Here is a 22,673-nt window from a genome sequence, read left to right on the forward strand (position 1 = left end):
AGACAGAAAGAGGAAGAGCAGAGGAGAGAGAGGGAGAGAGAGAGAGAGAGAGAGAGAGAGAGAGAGAGAGAGAGAGAGAGAGAGAGAGAGAGAATGGGCATGCCCACTGCAAATGAATTCCAGACATGTGCACCCCCTTGTGCATCTGGCTAATGTACATCCTGGGGAATGAAGCCTCGAACCAGGGTCCTTAGGCTTCACAGGCAAGTACTTAACCACTAAGCCACCCATCTCTTCAGCCCATTGATTACTTTTACACTTGAAATATAATCAATACTTATAAGTTAAAAGAAAAAAGGAGGGTGATATGCAAGTGAGCAAAAACAGAGAATCTGGCTTTGGAATGCTCATTTTCTTCTCCAAAACAATATTAGTTTGCAATGCTATAATTTGTTGGTGACTGTCAAAGCTCTGGAGATAATCCAGTATTTAGGGTGTACTGTAACCCGGCCTGATACTCATACAAATATTCATACAAAGCATGATTATGAAAGGCCATATTTTGAGAACATATAAGCTCTGTTGTAGTTACCTTCTCATTGCTGGGATATAGCATCTGACCAAAAGAAGCTGGTAAGAATGTTTGAATTTTGTCTTACAGACTCAAGTGGAAGCTCTGTGATGATAGGAAAAGATGGTAGAACAGAGACTAGACATTTCCTCCTGGCCAAACTCAGGTGAACAAAAGCAGCAGGACAGTAAGCCACGCTCTGGCAAAGGGAAGCTGGCTACAACATCCCCAATCCTGCCCCCACAATAAATTTCCTCAGCAAAGCTCCACTTTTCAAAGTGCCATCAGGTGGATACCAAGCATTCAAAACATGAGTTTATGGGAGACAACTAGTTCGAATCACTGCATGCTTCTTGAAGGGGCTAGTAGATGGCACTGTAAAATTCAAGGTGCTATATAAACTATAGTCAAATCACAAACATTAAATATAATCTTTTGTAAAATACATTTTTATTTACTTATTTTCAAGCTAGGATGGAAGGAGGTAGGGAGGAAGGAAGGGAAAAAGAGAGAGAGAAAGAGAAAGAATTGGCCTGCTCTAATGCTGCTGCAAACAAAATCAAGACATATGTGCCACTTTGTGCATCTGGTTTTACATGAGTACTGGGGAACTAAACCCTGGTCAGCAGGATTTGTATGTGAGCGCCTTTAACTGCTGAGCCATTTCTTAAGTCCCCTACTCCCCAAATCCTCACCAGTGCTCTTCAACATAGTACTAGAAGTACTATTGCAAGTAATAACACAGGAGAAAGAACTAAAAGGGATTCAAATTAGAAAGGAAGGGTTAGCCCTATTTGTAGATGGCATGATCCTATATGTAAGTGACCTGAAAGTCTCCATCTCAAAACTTCTACATGTGATAAATTCCTTCAGCAAAGTGGCAGGATACAAAATCAATGTACAAAAAATAAGTAGCTTTACTATTTTCAAAGGACAAATATACAGAGGAACAATTCAGTGAGGTTATCCCATTTTCAATAGCAACAAAATATTAAATAGCTTGGTATAATACTAACTAACTATATGAAAGACCTATATAATAAAAACATAAAAAAAAATTCAAGAAAGAAATCAACAAGGATTTAAGAAGAAGGGAAGACTTCCTATTCTCCTGGATAGGTAGAATTAATATTGTGAAAATGGCTATTCTACTAAAAGCAATATATAGATTTAATGCAATACCAATAAAAAATACCAGCATCATTCTTCACAGAGACTGATAAAATGATCTCAAAATTCATATGGAATGGCAGAAGGCCTCAGATATCCAAACATATCCTCAGCAGAAAAATACCTCTGGTGGTATTACCACACTTGGTCTAAAGTTATATTACAAAGCCATAATGATAAAAACAGTCTGGTACTGGAATAAAAACAGAAACATTGACCAGTGGAACAGAATTAAAGACCCCAACCTTAGGTCAAGTAACTACAGCTACTTGATATTTGAAAAAGGTACCAATAATGTAGACGGGAGAAAAGACAGCAATTTCAACAAATGGTGTTGTACAAATTGTATGACCATCTGTAGAAAAATGAAATTAGATTAATTTTACCATATACAAAAATCAAGCCCAAGAAAACAACATTCTTCCTTGCTTCCCCAATTATTCTTAGTTTCAGCTGGGGCCCTTTTGACGTGTGGTGGGGTAGGATCTGCATCTATCTGAAAAAGAGAAGCAAATTCTCCAACATAAAGTTAACATCAGATAAATAGGATAATCCTTGTTTGTTTGTTTGTTTGAGAGAATGTAATATGTGTAGTAGGCCCTCTTGTACCCTGTGATTGGTGGGAGCTTGATAATTGAGAGTGGGCTCAGTTTTAGATATGATTTTGGCTAGTTTCCCAGCTTCAGCTATGGGCTCCATTCCACCGAACAGATCAGTTAGCCAAATCAAGAGCAGGTGGTTTCCCACCATGGATGTGTGCCACTATTGCACTGTGTGAGCATCGTGTCAGGTTGTTTGCTGCTGAGTAGCTTAGACCATGAGTTACCTGGACAGATATTGGTCATGTTCCCCTAGTCACTCATATAGCAGCACAATGGTGAAGGAGATAAATAAAAAAAACAATAATTGCAACAAATAGCATGACATTGTTATTTTAAAAAGGGTTATAGGTCTTTAGAATAGAATAGAGACACAGCTCAAGTAAATCAATAATACAAGCAAATGATTAAAACATACAATAGACATATATATATACACACACATACAGTGCATATATATATTTCTCAAAGGAACACATATAAATAAGCAACATACATGTGAATAAAATGCTCATTATCATTACTCCCCAGGGAAATTCCAGTTGAAGATATCATCTCACATCAGCTAGTGTGGCTATTGCCAAGAAGGATAAATGCTGGCTGGGATATGGAGAGAAAAGAGCGAGGATATAAAACAGTAAAGCCATTATGGAAAACAGTATAGATGGTCCTTAAATAATTACAAAAAACAATATTTTGCAGAAGAGGGTGCAGAAAGAATGTCAGAGCCACATGTTGGGTCAGGATATGCAGAGACATTTATCGCACCAATAACTGTGGGCTAACTCCATAAGGCATGACCCATATACCTCAACAAAGAGGGACCAATGGGGAGGGGTTATGTCATGGATGAGCCTAATAATGGTACCAAACTGCCTGTATTTGCTGAATAGAAAACTAATAAAAAAACCTACCATATGATTCAATAATCCTTCAAATGGATATATAGCTGAATAAAATGATATCAGTACCTAAATGTCCATCAATTGATGAATGGGTAAAAAATGTGGTAAATATACACCACAGGATACCAATAAGCTATAAAAAGATGAATTTCTGTCATTTGTAATGCCATAGATGGAAATAGGCATGCCTACATAATGTGAAGTAAGACAGACACAGCAGTAATATATGGGCAAATTCGTGTGCAATCTAAAATAGTTAATCTCATTTAAGCTAAGGTAGAATGATGGTGGCTGTGGAGAATTGGGAGAAAGAAAGATAAGAAGAGATTGGGCACTGTGTATGAAGTTACAGTTAGACAATACAAAGGTCTGGTGCACTGTCACATAGGAGGATGAATCTATATAATGATAACACCTTGAATATATTTCAAAAAGGCTAGAAGTAAGAATTTTGAATGTTTTAATCATAAAGCAATAATGAAGATATAGATATGTTTATCCTGTACAAATATTATATAACAGTCATTTGTTGAAACATCATGTGGTACCCTATAAATATGTATAATTTTGTGTCTGTTAAAATACAAGACAATAAATAAAAAGTTTAAATTTTTAACAAACTTTTTTTTTTTTGAGATAGGATTTCACTGTAGCCCAGGCTGACCTGGAACTGTAGTCCTAGGTTTGCCTCAAACTCACAGTGATCCTCCTACCTCTGCCTCCCTAGTGCTGGGATTAAAGGTGTGTGCAATCATGCCTGGCTAACAAATATTTTTGGTGAGATATTTAAGTAAACCTTTGCCATTTCTCTGAAGAGTCACTCTTACAAATAGAATTCCACTGTGTACCTTAGCTGAATGAAGACTGCTTGTTGGTCAGCAACCCAAATGAGGGACATCTGCTAGTCTATATTTATATAAGCCATTAAATTTAAGCTTAAACTCATCATAGTCTATCCAAATATAATATGTAAATTGTGCTACATTTGAGTGTTAAGATCATTATCATCTTAGTAGTTATAGACAGTAAACAGATTTCATCCAGAGTCAATGAATGCATTTTAAGATATTCCTTAGACAAGCAAGCAAATAGAGAGGGGTAAGAAAACAAATAAGCCAAAGCAAATAAAAAAAATCAAATACCTTTCTTATTATGTTCAAATCCATTTAGAATCTAAATTGGGTTCAAAGACTAATGTTTGTGGGAATGAGTATATGTTCACACATTCATATATCTGCTGAATTCCTATTCTGTCCTGGTCCTGTTACTGGAGCAATCCTGGACACAGTCAGCTGAGAAGTCCAAGATGAACCACCCATCTACAGTGAGCTGGCAGCTGTCTATATCAGCAACACCAAAATATTGGCAAATAACCTTCTTGTCAATATTATCATCAACATGGTGGATGACACTACAATTAAAATACTTAAGGGACCTTTGGCTAAGAAGTTGCTGTAATTAGAGCCAGGCATGATCGTGCATGCCTTTAATCCCAGCACTTGGGAGGCAGAGGTAGGAGTATCTCCATGAGTTCAAGGCCACTTGAGACTACACAGTGAATTCCAGAATTCCAGGTCAGCCTGAATTAGTGAGACCCTACCTCAAAAAAACAAAATAAATAAATAAATAAATGAATAAAAGAAGTTGCTGTAATAATAAGCTGCTAAGTAACAATTTAAGCAGTGTTACTCATCATGTTACCTCTGCCAGCCCTTCTGCTGAAGCTCATAATATTGAGTCCTGCCATATGTCAAGTGCCAGCAAAAGAAGAGAAAACAATGGAAGAGACAGCTCCAGGCATGCATCCTGATCCTTTACCATACATCCTTGCTGTGACGAGGCAAATAAATCTACCAGCAGACCCTGGGGTGGCCCACTACTCCAAGTCCACATCATACTTAACAGAGAAATAACAAATTCTTAGAAAATGCCTGGGTCTGGAATTCTGACCTGGCTTACATTCAATCATTAGTGATGCCCCTCTGGAAAGTGGTCAACCTTCCTGGACCTTACCAGAGGGTAATGCCTTTTCCAGTCAGCAGTGTGATTTTCCAGCTCTGTCAAAATGAGTCATTTTTGGATAAAAACTGATAGAGTAATTATCTGAAATATATGGTTGGATAGAACCTATCCTCTAAAATGTGGAGGCAGCCTTAAACGTTTTCCTGGAAAAGAAATCACCCATCCTAGGCGGAAACATAGAAATTCTGAAGACATTCTCAAGGAGAGGCAGAGACTCTTCAGAGAAGGCAGTGCCATCTTAAAAGGAATTTCTTGTCAGAGGTATGAAGGACTCAACACCTGTGTAGCTGAAAAATTGTGATGAACAGAAACAACTTCTTGGCCCTATAAAATAAACTGCTACTGTGGAGAGAGGCAGAACGAAAAGAAAAGGAGATAGAGCATGAGCCAATTGGAGATTTTTTGTTTTTGTTTTTGAGTCAGATATTCACTTCCCCAGGGAGTTGAGCTAGCAAATCTCATGGAAGAACGTAGTCCACCAATGAATGCACTCTGGAAGTGACTTTAGAATCACACTAATACATTCTCCAGTACTACTCAGAAAAAAAAATTAGATAAAGTAAAGGGACAAGAAAAGCAACCAGAGACAAAAACAGAAGGCCAAAGAACCCAAATTTCTTATGTACGCAATTATGAATAAGGCACATGCACCTATGCAGCCCAAGGAAGAGTAGCCCACTCAAAGAAAAAGTCTTTAATTTCATGGAAAGAAGTAAGCTGACTTTTAAATGTCTATAGTTGGAGTGGATTTCACCTTAACAGAGTTCTCTTAAGCTAGAAAGACAGTGGGGACAGTTTTACTCACCTCTCTTCCCTGAGGGATTCCAAGAATTTGGAAGCACAAATAGAACAGAAAAATGCCATTGTATTACAAAGTGTTTCAGAAAGAAATAATTAGTTTTCTACCTTATGGTAGCATATAGCAGAGTGATATTTCTGAGCTATGCAGTTCAATAAAGTCAACCATATGTTATCGACTAAAAAACTTACATTTTAATTGTCCTGGATACATTATACTTTAACAACAAACATTGTGGTGATTGTACTGATTGTTTTAAGAGAATATTATTTCAATAAAACCTCTAGGACTATTAGCTGAAATACATTATAAATATATTTTATATAGTATAGATGAAGTATTATATATGACAACTGGATTATATGATCATATTTTTTTAAAGACAGGTCTAATGCTCTGATGGTAATGCCCTATTAGTAAAAGACAAAGACAAAACACATCTTTCATCCTGTTATCATTTTCATTGTAACATAGCAGTGATACCAGCCTAGAAAAGCTCCTCCTGGGAATTCATTTCAAATTATTGAAGCAGCTGTTTCTTCAGTTTAAAATAAAATATCCATAACAAGTTCACACATGACAGATGCAAGCTATAAGCTAGATTCTACAGTGTGAGCTAAAAACAGATGTTTTAAATGATCATATTTATAACCAGATACAATAAATCTTAGTTACCTAAAGTAGCTTGCATGAACACTGTTTTCCAAGAATTTTCTTAAAATACAGATCCTGTAGTTTCTTGCATTTCTGAGAACTAGATTTCATTAAACATAAATATCTATCAATTCATATGTATCTGGCCTTTTTTTTCCTTTTAACTCCTTCAATGAGCTTCCTTGGGAGTAAAAGCACTGTTAGAACACTAAAATTGATTCTATTTATTTAATTCACATATTTTCCTCATTCAACCCAAAACAAGGAAATTATTTTGGCTTTATAAATAAACTCATAATTAGCAAAAGAGATAAAAATTTAGGTCTTAGAATAAGTAGGATGGTGACAAACCACTCAAGGTCTATAGTAAATGTTAACATGTAAGTAGAATTTAAATGTATTTCCTGGAAATGGAGCTCAGTGTGAGAGTACTGAGTAATATTCACAAGGCCCTGGGTTCTGTCCCCAGTCTGATGAAGAAAACAAATCAAATCAAATAAAAAAAAAAAAATCCTCCAAAGGTTTAGTGGAAATGTAAAGAAAAATCTGATGATTTAGGAGGGAACACAAAAGTTATCAGCTTTATAATTCTGAATATTTTCCATTTTAAAGCTTATTATGTTTTTCTTTTAATGCTTATTAAATTACATTTTAAAACTGAAATGATTGTAGCATAGGGACAAAAGCAATGGGTTTGTTATTACAAAATGGGGGTGTTTCAGGTTTGTGTGCTACTGGCTACACATCTTGAGCACAGATCCGACAAGCTTTCCCAAGACTTTTCCTGCACAACGTGTGTGGTTTGTGCTGCTTCATTACATAGAGAGACTACACTTTCAGAAAATGCACATATGTTCTCGACCTTCTACAGGTGAAGAGCCAGACACATGTCAAGACTACAGTCAGTGTTCTTCCTGTGTTGCTCCTCCGATCCTGTAGCAAAGCCTTCAGGAGAGCTTTACGTATGGTTAAAACAAATCATCACCTCTGAATGATGCTCCTCATTCTGCTGCACGACTTCTACGCAGAGCTCTGCGAGATGAAGAACCTCTTCCAGCTTCCTGGCAGGAGTGGCTTGGTTCATGGTCTCTGCATATGTATATAAAAAATCATAATATTACCTTGAAAATACAAAACCAGACATGTCCTAAGATGTAACAATGAAACGGGAGTGTTGAAATAACCTAAGAAAGCATACTTTTGAGAAATAAGGAATGCAAGGAACACAATTGAATATATTGTTTTTAAAAAGTCAGTTCACAGGATTACAGAAAATATTTCACCCACAAAGCAATCATGGGGATCTGCAAGCGCTATACCACTTAGCACAGAGGAATTAACAGGTGCAGGAGCACATTAGCTGCTCAGCTTCTGCAACAAACAAGTTATGAATCTCCTCAAGGTCAGAAACACAAAGGGAGCAGATACCACAGTCTTTTTCTTCTCTTTGCATTGTATTATCAGTGCAATACCATTCTCACCAGATGAGTCAATCCTAGCATTTGTACAACCCAGGCTTCTTTTTGTTGGTATTTAAATTCTCACCCTCAATGCCTGTAGTTCATATTGATCTTAAATTCAAGAAGTACAAAGTCATTTGAAACAGCATTGACAGCTTGCAGTGAACTGATTTCCCTGCAACAAACCTAACCCACCTTCCAACTGTGGGTCATAGGGCTAGGGATGAACAGAAGCATTTTTTCTTGAAGTTGAAAGTTTTTTTAGCATTAAGCTAAATTGATGTTAAGAGGACAGGCCACAATAAGATGCAGTGTAGCTATCTGAATTCAGTAAAAGAGAAAGCAGGGTAGTTGATTTCAAATGCAAAAAGCTGGGAGAAATTAAATGTACCCTGTGTGATGAAACTATCCAAGAATGATAGGAAGAACAGTTTTCAACATGAACATTCCAGATAAACCTTTCTCAGTCCATTTTGTCTGGCTACAACAGTGGACTTGTTTCTACACATTTTATAAAAGGTTACTTAGCTTAGACTTTAGAAGGCTAAAAGTCCAAGATTGGGCCATCTCATCTGTTTGTCCCTGGGTGTGTCACAGCATAATGGAAACATGGGAAGGAGAAGCAGCACAAGCAGTTGTTACCAAGTACATGGGGCCATTTTACTGTGTCCTAACACATTCTTCTAAGAGCTGACTCCAAGAACTAGCTCCCCAAAGGCCAGTTTTAAAGCCATTGCAGTGTTGTAACTGCATGATCTAATCGCTTTCTACTACTCACTTCTCTCCAGTCTTCCACTACACTGAAATCAAGTTTCCTGCATGAAAACCTCTGGGAGGATATATTGCAACTAAATCCATATCAATCCATAGCACACTCTTGCTGCCCACTAGGCAGGTTGTAAGGCAGACAATTTTTTTAGAAGGAGAACTTACTCTGTGTATCTTAGAAGCCATTGTTTTTTTCCTGCAATACATCTTTTCCCTCAACTTAGTCCTCCTACAATCCTTTAGTTTGGACCTGGTAATTTTTTTTTTCTTTCAGGACAGTGATGTAGTGCAACAGTACCTATGATTGATATTTGCTCATTAAACATTTTACATGCTTATTATAAGTCAGACACCATGTGATACATATATGGTTCATATTCTTGAACCCCCTAAACCATGTACACATCCAACTTAATTCTCCTGAAAGTTGGACAGCCATTGCCCATTTATCCAACATTAATCCAGGAAATCAGACTATCCAAAATCAAGTATTAGCTATTAACTGTGGGAAGTACAGGGATGCAGTAACCAAGCCAAGGCCTTTAAAAAATGTGTGTATTTCTTTATTTGATGGGGAGAGAGAGAATAAATATGAATGAGAAGGAGTGCAAGGACCTCTTGCCATTGCAAAGGAACTCCAGATTCATTTGTCACTTTACATGGGTACTGGGGAACTGAATCAGGGCCATCAGGCTTCACAAACAAGTGCCTTTAATTGATAAGCCATCTCTCTATCCTCAAGGCTTTGCTTATTTTTGTGTGCCTGGGTCTTGCACCTGGGTAGGAGAAGTACTCTATTAATGAATTATATACCATGTTTCCTGAGATAGGAGATTGCCAGGAGACAGCAGATTGTACTCATATCTACCTTCAAAGGGGGTGATTCAAAGATCTAGCATAAACACCTGAAGTCAGTGTCACTAGCATTCAACTTTTATCAGCTAGAAGTACCTCAATTCTCAAGTACCAATCAGCATGGGCTTGCAAATTTAGCATTTCTGTCCAGCCTGTGAAGCACTTCTGATAACAACTTTCTGTGGTAATTCCCTATTAAAAACAAAAAAATAAAACAAAACTTCTGAAATATTATTTCCTTTGCCTTCCAGGTCTTTTTAAAATTTTTCTTTAAATGCTAACAGCAGGCTCAGTAGACACCTTGGTAATAAATGACTTAAGTTAGGATGCTTAGAACTCACATGAAATTGTATGCAGTGATGCCTGCCTGTCATTCCAACATGACTATGGCAATAGGACATAGTCAAGAGAATTCCTAAAGGTTGCTGGCCAGCCATTCTGATAGTCCCAGTGACAAAGCAAGAAGAAAGACTGTCTCAAATAAGGTGCAAGATGAGGGCTAACATCCTAAGGTTGTCCTGTGATTTCACACATGTGCTGTGACATGTACATGTATATACACACACACATGCACAGTGGTAGAAGACATGCCCTTGATCTCAGACATTTCAAAACTCTAAAATTGCTACAAAAAGGATACTTAGAAACTCTCAGAACCTCTATCTGTTTCAGGCAAATTTCAATGTTCCTGAAGTTAAGGAGGTCCAGGACTCAGCATGACAGTCATTCCATTTTGGGGGAAGTTTTAACTACTTTATTAGGAAAATATGACCATTTTAAAAGTTTGGCTATGGTGTGACTATATCTGTGTAACCAGAGATGGGAGGTGAGATTCTGCAAGCAGGATGCTTTGAGGAAGAAGATTGAGGCATGGAAATAAAGGAATAGGAAGCAAACCGCATAAGGGGTTAATAGAGAAGACGTTTTTATGGTAAATAGGAGAGAAGATGATGACAGCTGCACATGATTCTGGTTGCTTGCCATTTATGTGTGAGGCACAACCAAGCATTCCCCATGTGTATTACACAAATTTTCCTTACAGCTTCAAGTATGTTCTTTATTTGTATAATTTACAAAGACATGCACAGAGAAATAAAATGCAACAGTTAAAAAATGATGAAGTGAACACTTGGACTTCTCATAACCTGTGTCTTAATGGGTTATAACTTAGCTAATGCAAATATGTGCTTAAGGATGATGGGCCAATATAGGCTTTAGACAGGGTCATAAACAGTCTGGATGATTTACTGAAAGATAATTTAGTGCAAATATTTCTTAGCAGGTCCTTAGAATAAATATTAGAAACATTTATTTTGTGACTGTGTGCAGCAGGGATGTGTGAGGGTGTGTGACATGGATCCTGAAGGAACCTCTCTAGTAAAATGTGAACTATGGGATGGTGATGGTGGACTGGAAAAGGAGATACAAGATACACTTTCAATGAATAATCAAAGTTATCTACACCTACAAAAGATACAAGGAATCACTGAAATGGCTAATCTCTTAGATTAATTGTAGTTTAGGGAATTTCTGCTGCCCACAGGTTGTTTTGCTTATTGAAACATATAAAGTTAATGAGAATCTATATGTATGTAATGTAATTTTCAAATGGTAAGAAATTAAGATCAACCATAGAAACAGAAATTATTTTTCTTACATACTTTAGTGTAATACTTACTCAATCCTCACAAGCAATCTTTAAGATAGGGAACCATGATTCCCATTTTCAGATTCAGAGAAGTTGAAACAAATTTTCAAGGCCATACAGTTATTGGCTGAGATGGGAGTAAAGTCTTACTCCTCAGTTATTTGACTTCTTTTTCACTATAAATTTTCTGAATAGGAGTAACATACACATACACATAGAAGCTTAGCCACAAGTGTGCAATAATGGGGACAATACACAGACAAGTTATTTCTGTTTATGTTGAATGTGTCAAAGCCATCTTTTACATTTGATCTTGTCATAAAGAAAAAGTTTTAAAGTACCCTATGTCCTAGGTGAAACATAAAAGGAGATTAAAACATTTTATTCTTCCCCGACAGGTTGAGAGAAAGAAACTTTGTACTTGAACATAATGGGTACTCAATATTTTAAATAAGCAGCATTTTTATCAAGCACAATATGTATACCACCTCTAGTTTTCACCCATTTGACTACAGCCAAGAAATGTAATGCACTCCATAGTCAGACCTCTTTTAGACAACAAGGTTATCAATAGCTCCATTAAACATCTACACTGTGAATATTTGAGAATTCCTCCTTAAGATGTTTTCTTTCATTCTTCTTGTATCGTTTCTACTGCATTACAGATGTTTTCTACATTCCTCAAGCCTCGTTGGACATTGTAAGTTGTTATAATACATTTCATATACTGACATTTAAGAAAAATATACCAAATGCAGCAAGGTTCTTCTATGAATTTCAATGCACTGCTCTTGGCTATGCCCCTTTCCCTTCTGGAAGATTTGACTTTCCGTGATAACACTCCTTGGCTTCTTAAAACAATTTATTTATTTGAGGTAGGGTCTTGCTCTAGCTCAGGCTGACCTGGAATTCACTATGTAGTTTCAGGGTGGTCTCAAACTCATGGTGACCCTCTACCTCTGTCTCCCAAGTGCTGGGATTAAAGGTGTGCACCACCACGCCCAGCAAAACAACTTATTTTTAATTATACCTCTGTACATTTAGGAAGTGGTCTTGCTGGGGAATGGTAGGGAAATGGAAAGCTGTAAGAAGACATACTGAGTGTTTTGCCTCCCCTGCTGCCCTTTCCTGTCAAGGTCCCCAGTGATGGGTGAACCATGATGCTCATGGTCGAGAGTGCAGGGGACATGAGAAGAAGACATGTGAGATTACTTCGGTTCCTTTTTCTCTATATATGACATGGAGAAATTTTTAACACTATTGACCTTAACTTTTCATTTATAATATTTAATTGAAAACATCATGAATATTCCAAATAATTATGATATTACACATTATATAGTACCATGATTTTAATACTGATAATATTTTAAGTGTCTTAAATACACACACCTAATGTACATTCTTGTCTTGGTGTATGTATATGTAACGTGGTGTGGAGTGTGTGTGTTTGTGTTTTATGTGTGGCATTTATGCATGTATAGGCTCACGTGGTACAATGTGTGCTTGCTTGCAATGGGGTTGCTGGCCTGTGGTGGCCAGAGGGGAATATCAGGTATCCCTCTGCATTGCTCTTTCTTACATTCTTAATTGAGTCAGAGTTGCTTTGACGTCAGAGTTTGTCAGAGTTTGAAGAATCCTGGTGATTTTCCCATCTCTGCTCTCCACAGGAGTGAATAGACTCATGCAGCTGTTTATGTGGGTCCTGGGGTTTGAACTTGAGTCTTCTCAGGGCCTCATGCTTACACTTAAAGTGATCTTAACTACTGAGCCATCTCTCAAACCCTAAAATTAACTTTAAAAAAACTGACTCTTTTGTATCTAAGTTGGAAATGGTTGTCAACATAGAGTTAGACAGAAGGACAATGGCAAAAATCCCTTTGTATGATGGTCTTGTCTTCTATTTATTGCACCTAGTCCATGATGCCCTGTTAGAGAATTTAAATATTTTATTTATTTATTTGAGAGAGAGAAAGAGACAGAGACAGGTAGAAAAAGAGGGAGTATGAGCACACTGGGGCTTTCAGCCACTGCAAATCAATTCCAGACTCCAGACACATGTTTCACCCTGTGCATCTGGCTTTACATGGGTACTGGAGAATTGAACCTTAGTCTTTTGGCTTTGTCAACAAGCACCTTAATTGATAAGTCATATAAATAATCCATGCATATGCATAAATATGCACTCAGATTATTGGTTTTCCAACTCATCATTGTTTTGGCTTTGAATTAATTAACAAATAAGCAACAGAGGGAAAATACTGATGAACAAGGCTGTATTTCTGACTTCAAAAATGTATGTGTATCCCTCATGTATAAAATAGAATATGGCAACATACCATCCACTAAGAAAGTTCTGTAATAAATGTTACTAGCTGTAAGTATAATCAATCTATGTTGTATGGGATGAAATGCCTGACCCAAAGCAGCTGGTGGGAGGGAAGTTTTGTTTTTGACTGACAGTTTCAACAGGAAGCTTCATGGGAGGGAAGTGATGGCAAAGCAGAAGCTGAACATCTTCTGGTGGCAGGTGTCAACAGCAGAAAGAGAATGAGCCTTCTAACACTGGCAAATTGGAGGCTAATAAACTTTAATGTATGCCCAGTGACATACCTCTTTGAAGAGGAATCCACATCCCCCACTGCTAACAGCTATGGTTCAAGCATTTAGAACATGAGTTTATAGGGGAACATCTGACCCAAGGTCTACACAGTTAAATTCATCATGTGTATGTATTCAAGACACTTAAAAATCTCAGCAAAATTATGGTAACTGCTGTATAATATATGCTCATTAACTCATGGATACTTGGAATGCACTCAGCATGAAAGAACAGACCTTACAGCTTATAAGAAATGAGATGAAGGGTACCTAGAAAGAAGGCTTTCATTTGTGCTTGTACAGCCTGTGGAGTTCTTCAGTGAACTATTTTAAGTGTGTATGTTATTGAGTTCAGAAAGCCAGTAGTGGCCCAACATGAAGTCTTTGGCATTTTCCCTCCTCTTGTATAAAGCAAAACTCACTTTTCTTTAGTCCTCTCTCCTAACATAAATCAGGCGGATGTGAAGAAATTATTGGCATTTAGGAGGCAATTGAGGTGAGAAATCTGAAAGGCTATCAGGAATTCTAAGAGATAACATTAGGAAAGTGGGGAAAAGTGTGGAGAGCAAAGGAGGCCATAGGATAGTACTAGTGATCACTATCTCATGAACAGAGAAGGATGTTACTGTATACTCATATTTACATGGGACACTCTGAATCCTGAGCTATGAAGATTCAGCTTAAGAAGTTGAAAAGAACAAAGAAGATGGAACAAGGATCTAATTTCTCATTCCTTCTACCAAGGATGACAGGTTATTCAGGGGCATAGACTATCAGCTGTTTCTCTGTGAAATAGTTGCTGGCAAGATGATCTGCCTTCACATTCTGCTAAAGAAATAGTCAATTAAAGATCTTAATATCAGACCTGAATCTCTGAAACTGCTAGAGGAAAAAGTAGGGAAAACATTTCAGCATACTAGCATAGGCAATGACTTTCTGAATATAAGTCTAGTTGTTCAGGAAATAACATTACTAATCAACCATTGGAACCTGGTGATATTACAAAGCTTTTGTGCAGCAAAGGGCACTGTAAATAGAAAAAAGAGGCAACCTACAAAATGGGATAAAATCTTTGCCAGTTATACATCTGAGAGAGGATTAGATATTCAAAGAACTCAAGAGCTTAAATAATAAGAAATCAAACAACCCAATTAAAAAATGGGCTATGGGGCTGGAGAGATAGCTTGGTGGTTAAGCGCTTGCCTGTGAAGCCTAAGGACCCCGGTTCGAAGCTCGATTCTCCAGGACCCACGTTAGCCAGATGCACAAGGGGGCCCACGTGTCTGGAGTTCGCTTGCAGTGGCTGGAGGCCTTGGCGTGCCCATTCTCTCTCTCTCTCTCTCTCTGCCTCTTTCTCTGTGTCACTCTCAAATAAATAAATAAAAAGAACAAAAAATAAATTAAAAAATGGACTATGGATGTAAATAGGGAGTTCACAAAAGAAGAAATACAGATGGCATATAAACATCTAACAAGCTGTCCTGCTGCATCCTTAGCCACCAGAGAAATATAAATTCAAACTACTTTGGGATTCTACCTCACTCCAGTCAGAATGGGTATCATCTAGAAAGCAAATGACAATAAATGCTGGCAAGAATGTGGAAAAAAAGGAACCTTCCTAAATAGTTGATGAAAATATAAACTGGTACAGCCACTGTGGAGATTCCTGAGACAGTTAAAAATAGATTTGGCATATGGTGCAGCTATACCACTCCTAGGCATATATCCTAAGGGCTCATCGTACTACCTTAGAGAGATACTTGTACATCCATGTTTATTGCCACTCTATTCACAACAGCTAGGAAATGGAACCAGCCTAGATGTCCTTCAGCTGATGAATGGATAATGAAGATGTGGTACATTATACAATGGAGTTCTATACAGTGGTAGAGAAAAACAAAATTATGAAATTTGCAAGAAAATGGATGGACCTGAAAAGAATTATACTTAGTGAGGTAACCCAGGCCTGAAAGCCAAACATTACATGTTCTTTCTAAAATAAGGATCATAGCTACAAATGTTTACACTTGTACGTGAGTTGGAATACATCTTGGTAGCAGAGGCCAGTTAGCTAGAAAGGAATTATAAGTGAGGGAGGAGAGGGGAGGACATAAGGTAATGGTATTGTATATATGTAAGTAGATGAACAGATTACTGGGGATGGAATGGCCTAAGTGAGGTCAGGGAAGAGATTGAGTGAAGAAACGGTTGGGGGATGGTTAATCAAAATCTAGATGGGTATAAATATGCTGTGTGGAAACCAACTTTTTTGGACAATGGTGCACCCAGAAGCCATAAATTTTTACTAGAAAAATGTCAGAGCCAGGGATGGGATACCTTCCTGTGAGGTGTTGGCCAGGGAGGGCCCTGATGCCCCTATAGGCTGTTGCTAAGGCATTGGGTTTCCCACCAGTGATAGATGGTAAGGCCCTACTGCTGAAGACTCTACATGCTTGGGCTTCAAGGGAACTGATAAATCTTGCTGGAGCTGAGCTGAAAACCTCCTCCATGTAGACCAGCTGACAGAAAGCTGTCATACACATACACTTCCCTCTACTATGCTGCATGCAACTCCTTGGGAGAGAGAGAAGTCATTAGCAGAGATAAACAACAGTGGACATTTTAAGCTTTAAGTTTGGCCACCCAGGCCAAATGTGCCAATGGGTACAATAGGGATATGGCTGTTATGGGAGAAACCAACTGCTATCTAATTGGACTGGAAGCCCACTCCATGGGAGGGAATACATGCCTGGTACTGAAAGCCTATGACAGAGGAGGACATGAGCCCTAGTAGTGTGACACCTGTTGGTGTCAGCTAAATGCAAATATTATGCTCACTAAACTGCCCAGTAAGCACTTCTGTTATTGTTCATACCCATACATAGATGCTATTCTCTCTTTTGGTTAGAGAAGCTTCTCTTTTCAGATGGCAGTAACCTCTGGGATTACTCAAAAGGAGTTGTGCTGCTGAGAAGAAGTAACAGAGGAGTGTTGAGCACTGAAAACATCTCTATCACACCTTCCAAGGCTCAGGGTCCATGGTAGAAGAAGTGATGGAAAAAATGAGCCAAAGGGAGGGTAGGACTCCTTACAGTGCACTTTTCCAGACACAAAATGGCCTCACTATCCATGACCTTGCAGTGCCTGGCACTAACTACCCAATACCCTCATAATAAGAAGAAAAGATAATGACATCCAAATAAAAAATAGACTAATTGAGAGGGGGCGGGGATATCATGAAGACTAGAGTTATGAAGTGGAAATTGAGGGGGAAGGGAATTATCATGGTTGTTGCAGTCAGGTTCACATTGCTGGTAGAAATCACCCAACCAAGAACAGCTTGTGGGGAAAAAAAGAGTTTTATTTTGGCTTACAGGTTCAAGGGGGAAGCTCCACAATGGCAGGGTAAATGATGGCATGAGCAGGGGGTGGACATTACCCTGAGTCAACATAAGGTGGACAATAGAAACAGGAGAGTTTGCCAAACACTGGCATGGGGAAACTGGCTATAACACCCATAATCCCATCCCCAACAATAGATTCCCTCCAGGAGGCATTAATTCCCAAATCTCCATCAGCTGGGAATCTAGTATTCAGTTTATGGGGGACACCTGAATCAAACTACCACAATAGTTTACTGTCTATAGTTATGGAAGTTATCAATAAATAAAAGGAATGGAACAGATCCCTTGATGACTCTCTTCATCCCACTAAAGTGGACAATGATTTCTCATCCTACTCCCCTCCACAGAAATATAAGGACACACATATACTCCCCTCTACTAGTACCCATCTGTTTCATCTAGAGGTATCAGAAAGGACCGCATTATAGTAAGCTACCTTACATGAGATATGCTCTGTCATTAATACCCATCAACTCTTTAGGTCACCTTTGTTGGCTCAGGAATTTTCTCTGGGCTTCCTAGGCTATTGTAATTTGAACCTTAATCTTATTTACACTGCTGTGCATTTTTACATAGCTCAGAGTGATGACTCAGTTGGAAAATCTAAACTTTTACTGAGGCTTTTCTGCCTCTCTTTCAGCTTCAGACATAGCAACCTGTGGCAACTGACCACGTGACAGCTTCATGTGGCTGGACTCCAGAGGATTCTTTATCCTAGCCAGCACTCATGGGCCTTCTTACCTCAAGACAGAGGGGAAGTAAGAAATTATTGACTTTCTTCTCCATGAAACAAAACTATCCCTCCTTACACCTGTCTATCACTTCTTTACAACTGAGTTAGAGGAATCAGAGGGAGTTCTCTGAAGTGAGTACCCTAGTGTGAAAAGTATATAACTTGTTATGAAGCCTGCACCTCAAATCTGGGAAAGAAGCAGCTTCTAAAACTCAACCTAGGACATACTTGCTATCATATCAGTGACATTTCTAATACCGGGCCCTGACAGCTAATAATAGAGAAAGAGTCATTGCCATCAATATCTCTTGCAACCTAAACATACTATTGTTCTATGAGTGCTAGGAATATATCCACAATGGACATCTTCAGTATCTGCTGGACTCTACTTCAGTATCATTAAAAACACATGGAGGTCTTTACAGAAACACAAATTTCTTGACATCACTTCCACAGCTTCTGATTCCACTGTTTTGGATAAGGCACAATTATTTGCATTTGGAACAAGTTGCCAGGTGTTGCTGGTCTCCTGAATATACTTTGAGAACTACCAGTGTTTATAGATGTTAAAAGGGAACCTTTTAAAGTAAAGTTTATTTCTTCCTAAGTTTGAAATTCAAGTCACATCATTTTAGGCCAACGATGATTTTCTTCTTGCAAATCTGAACACATTTTGTATTTCTGTAGAGTTATCATAGAAAGAATTTATATTTGGGCAATTTTATATATGAGTGACAATAATCTACAATGGTGTGCCTTTCCACAGCTGTTTTGAATCCCTAAGCTTATTAACTAATGCCTCAGTTGTTTGAAAACAACAGGTTTGTGGCCTCCTACTTTCACAGCTCCCTCTGGGACAAACTCATTTAATAATCTTTTGATCTAAAGTAACAGTTCTAGTTAATACCTCTTCAGAGTTAGCCATGTTGATGATACAGTGCTTTGGATATATTGCTCTGTGGTTACAATCACATTACTTTACCTAGATTAAATTTCACATAAATAAATCCATTTTAAAATTTTTATTTATTTATTTGGTTTTTCGAGGTAGAGTTTCACTCTAGTCCAGGTTGATGTAGAATTCATTATGTAGTCTCAGGGTGGCACCGAACTTATGGTGATCCTCCTACCTTTCCTCCCGAGTGTTGGGATTAAAGGCATGCGCCACCACGCCTGGCTAATAAATCCATTTTTTAAATCAACAGAAGACTTTGAAACAAAGAACTGGCCATTGGTGAGTAGGCCTGAATAAGATATAAACTGACAGATGACAGGAAGTCAACAGTAAGTGGTGGGTCATGAGTGATGGGTTATAAGATGTTAGATATATATATGAGGAAAAGCCAAGGCTCTGTGTGAGACTTTCCAGGGAAGGACTCCTGGAGCATATTCCATCCTAAGACCTTAAAATATGAGTGATGGTGACGAAATTAGAATGTTTCATCATTTGTTCAAACTTTTGAAGTTATAGGAGAGCTGATTAAACTTGTGGTTCTCTTTGAAAACATATCTGTCTATAAGGTTGCAAAGCAAAAATATGAAGTCTCATAAGGATAAAACATGTTCAGTAGCCTTTCTAGCTGTGAAATCTATGAAAGTATGAGGTAGAGCAAAGTTTCCTGCGATGGATAATTATTTTTCTCTGATTGTAGAATTCCAATAAAAAGTTATCCATGGAGATTTTGCCAGCTAGCTGTGTAACAGGAGTTTTATGAATGGCATTCTGAGCTACATTATATATGCCTGAATGCATGTGTGCACATACATCCCATAGCTGAAGCTGATAGAAGTCCCCTTCTTCCCTCAGTTCTCTTTATACAGATACTGTGTCTATTTCTCTTAACTTTTCAAAAACTTAATTTCATTGACATAAGTTTAGGGATGGCTACAGAAATATTGGATCATGATACAATTAAGATATCCACAATCTACATGTGGTGGTTTGAATTGGATAATCCCCCATAAATTCTTGTGCTTTTTTTCTATGTTTGGTTCCCAGCTAATGGCTATTTGAGAGATGGAGACTTGCTGGAGGTGGTCTGCTACTGGGGGTGGGTGTAGGGGTGTTATAGCCAGCTCCCTTTGCTAGAGTTCTGCTCACTCTCTTGCTGCTGTTTTCCACCTGTTATGACAGAGGTAATGTCCAACCTCTGCTCATTCTATGTTTTCTCCTGTCATCATGGAGCTTCCCTTCAAGATTGTAAATCAAAAACCATAAACAAACAAAAACATTAAAAAAGAAAAAAAAAAACTTTCTTCCTATCAGCTGATTTTGGTTGGGTGCTTTATTCAGGAATGAAAAGGTAATTACCACAATAGCCTAAAGTTCTTGCCTACTTCCTTTATTCTTGTAAATATATTTACCTAATACATCCTTTGCAAGTGATATCACATTCATGAATAAAAGGTGATATCACATCCTTCTCTGCCCCTGACTCCTTTTAACTCAGTTCTCACACTTAGGGAGAACTCCTTTTTATGAACAATGGGGACCAAGGTCAAGTCAATGAGAAAACTGGAATGACAATGGTCTGTTTGGGTGCGGGGGAGTAGGAAAGGACTTCACAGGTTTGCTAGCTACAAGGTTAAAGAATAGCAAGCAAGCAGAGAATGAAAGCTATCATTTTAAAAGATTTAAATTCATGCCTGATAAGAAATTGGTCAAAGGATCTTGATATCTGCACATAAGTAGGTTTTTGTTTCTTTTATTATAAGTAAATCAAGATATTCTCAGGCAGTCAAGCCATGCATTAGTAGTGATAATATATTTGCTGCTACTATGGTGAGAAAGTTTCCTAGAAGGCTAACTGTAAAGACTTGGTGGAAAGAGTCTGGATGGGCTTAGTGTAAGCTTGACTGTTTCCATAGATTAAATGTCTAGGGTCTGTGAGTCAATTTTCCCTTTGAGATATATGTAAAAAATAATTAGGCCTTTTAATTTAGTATTTAGGCTTTGTATACAGGTATGCTCTATATGGAATAAGTCTACTGATTCCCCAAACTATGTCATCTGTGCAGCTTTGAGCACACTTACAAATTCTGTTGAGAAAGAGGTAGAAACCTGTCAGTTTGCATTACTTTGATTTGGAAAAGACTTCCTAATACATCTAAGCCACTCAGATTAACAAGGTGCTGCAGGAGCCATGCTGTTATATGTCACTTGGTTTACCTGTTGACATGTGCTAGTAAATAAACAAGGGGTCATCAAGCAGTTGCTTTCAGGCTCTGACATCAGAGAGTGACAGTGTAGAATATTGCTTGTGAAAGTAAAGAAGCTTGTTATTTCAAGCCTGCATTTACCTGTGAATTGCATTCCATATGGAAGTTAAAAAAAATCCAACACAAATACATGACACACTGTCAAGTGAGCTGAGCAAACTGACATCTTTGTGAGACCTTTTAGGAAGCAGGTGTTGAACATGTGTAACGAGATTTTCATGCATTTTGAGAGGAATGAAGAAAGATTCTAGCAAGAGTATTCAGTGTCATGGACCACAGCTGAGAGATAATCCCTAGTGGGGAGCATCATGAAAGGACCCTATGGGAATGTCTTCTTTCTCAGGGTGGTGCTTAAGTTCTCACTGAAAATTCTAACCGAAGAAACATCTTTCACCAGATGGAAGTGTTTAAAAGAAGGCATATAATTCTCCCAGATCAGAAAGTATCTTCAATATATTCATTTAAGTATTACTGATAGATTTGTCTATGTGTTTCATTCATTTTATCTCAAAATAAAGGAACAAAAATGGAACATGTGGGACTGGAAAGAGGGCTCATCAGTTAAAGGCGCTTGCTGGCAAAGTCTTCCAGCCTATGTTCAACTCCCAAGTTGATGACATAAGCCAGATACAAAAAGTGGCTTAAGTGTCTGGTATTCATGACAATGGGCCCTGGCATGTGTGTGCACATATGAAACACTGTGTTAGGTTGATTCAATAACCACTTCCCCTATTTAAAGGCAGCTGTTGGGAGCTATGAACCACACCTCGGCCATGTTGACAGAAACCGCCATATAGCAAGTTAAGTTTCTATTTCCTCATCTAATGATCTATTACCAGAAATGAAGAAGCCGTTACGCCTGGGTGATAGCCTCTCTTGGTGCTGCTGGTAATTGATGAAGAAACAAAGAAATTGCATTTAGCCAGTAACCCTGTGATCTCTGGCCTGATTATGACTCCTTCCCCCTACAACCCTATAAAAACCTATGTGTAAAAATAAATTTCGAGACCTTGACAAATACCTAGCTTGGTCTCCTTCTTGTGTCTGTTTGCCTCCCCCCATTCAGGTTAGCTTCCCCTTGAGTTCTTGTTCGACTCCCGGCTGGCTGGGGCAGGCAGCTATGGAGTTTGTAACAAACTACAATTGTGATAAATATTTAACTTTGGGGTGATCTACTCCTTTTATAATTGAATCATCTTTGTAGGTCAAGGTTTGTCTCTGTATCTGTTTAGATTACTTTCTATTCTATATCTAATCCTTTCACTTTCAAATTCCTCTTTATAGAGGTCTATGAAATTTTGCATGGCAAAGTTAATTCCTGAATA

At 38.1% G+C, this 22,673-nt stretch overlaps 1 protein-coding gene across 20 annotated transcripts in view; it reads right to left on the reverse strand.

Moving 5' to 3' along the window:
• The window catches only part of Cadps2 (calcium dependent secretion activator 2), a 586,012-nt gene that overhangs the window by 92,712 nt on the left and 470,627 nt on the right, over positions 1–22,673 (reverse strand). For 12 of the 20 annotated variants that reach the window (XM_004658593.2, XM_004658594.2, XM_004658590.2 and 9 more), the window contains 2 exons: positions 7,646–7,749; positions 6,013–6,021 (listed from right to left, as the gene is read on the reverse strand). In XM_004658593.2, coding sequence (XP_004658650.1) covers positions 6,013–6,021; positions 7,646–7,749 — 113 coding nt within the window. The remainder of the gene's footprint in view (positions 1–6,012; positions 6,022–7,645; positions 7,750–22,673) is intronic. The other 8 variants (XM_004658596.2, XM_004658595.3, XM_045160465.1 and 5 more) reach the window with 1 other exon arrangement.

This window comes from Jaculus jaculus, chromosome 10 (genome assembly GCF_020740685.1).
Source record: "Jaculus jaculus isolate mJacJac1 chromosome 10, mJacJac1.mat.Y.cur, whole genome shotgun sequence".
Lineage (NCBI taxonomy): Eukaryota > Metazoa > Chordata > Mammalia > Rodentia > Dipodidae > Jaculus > Jaculus jaculus.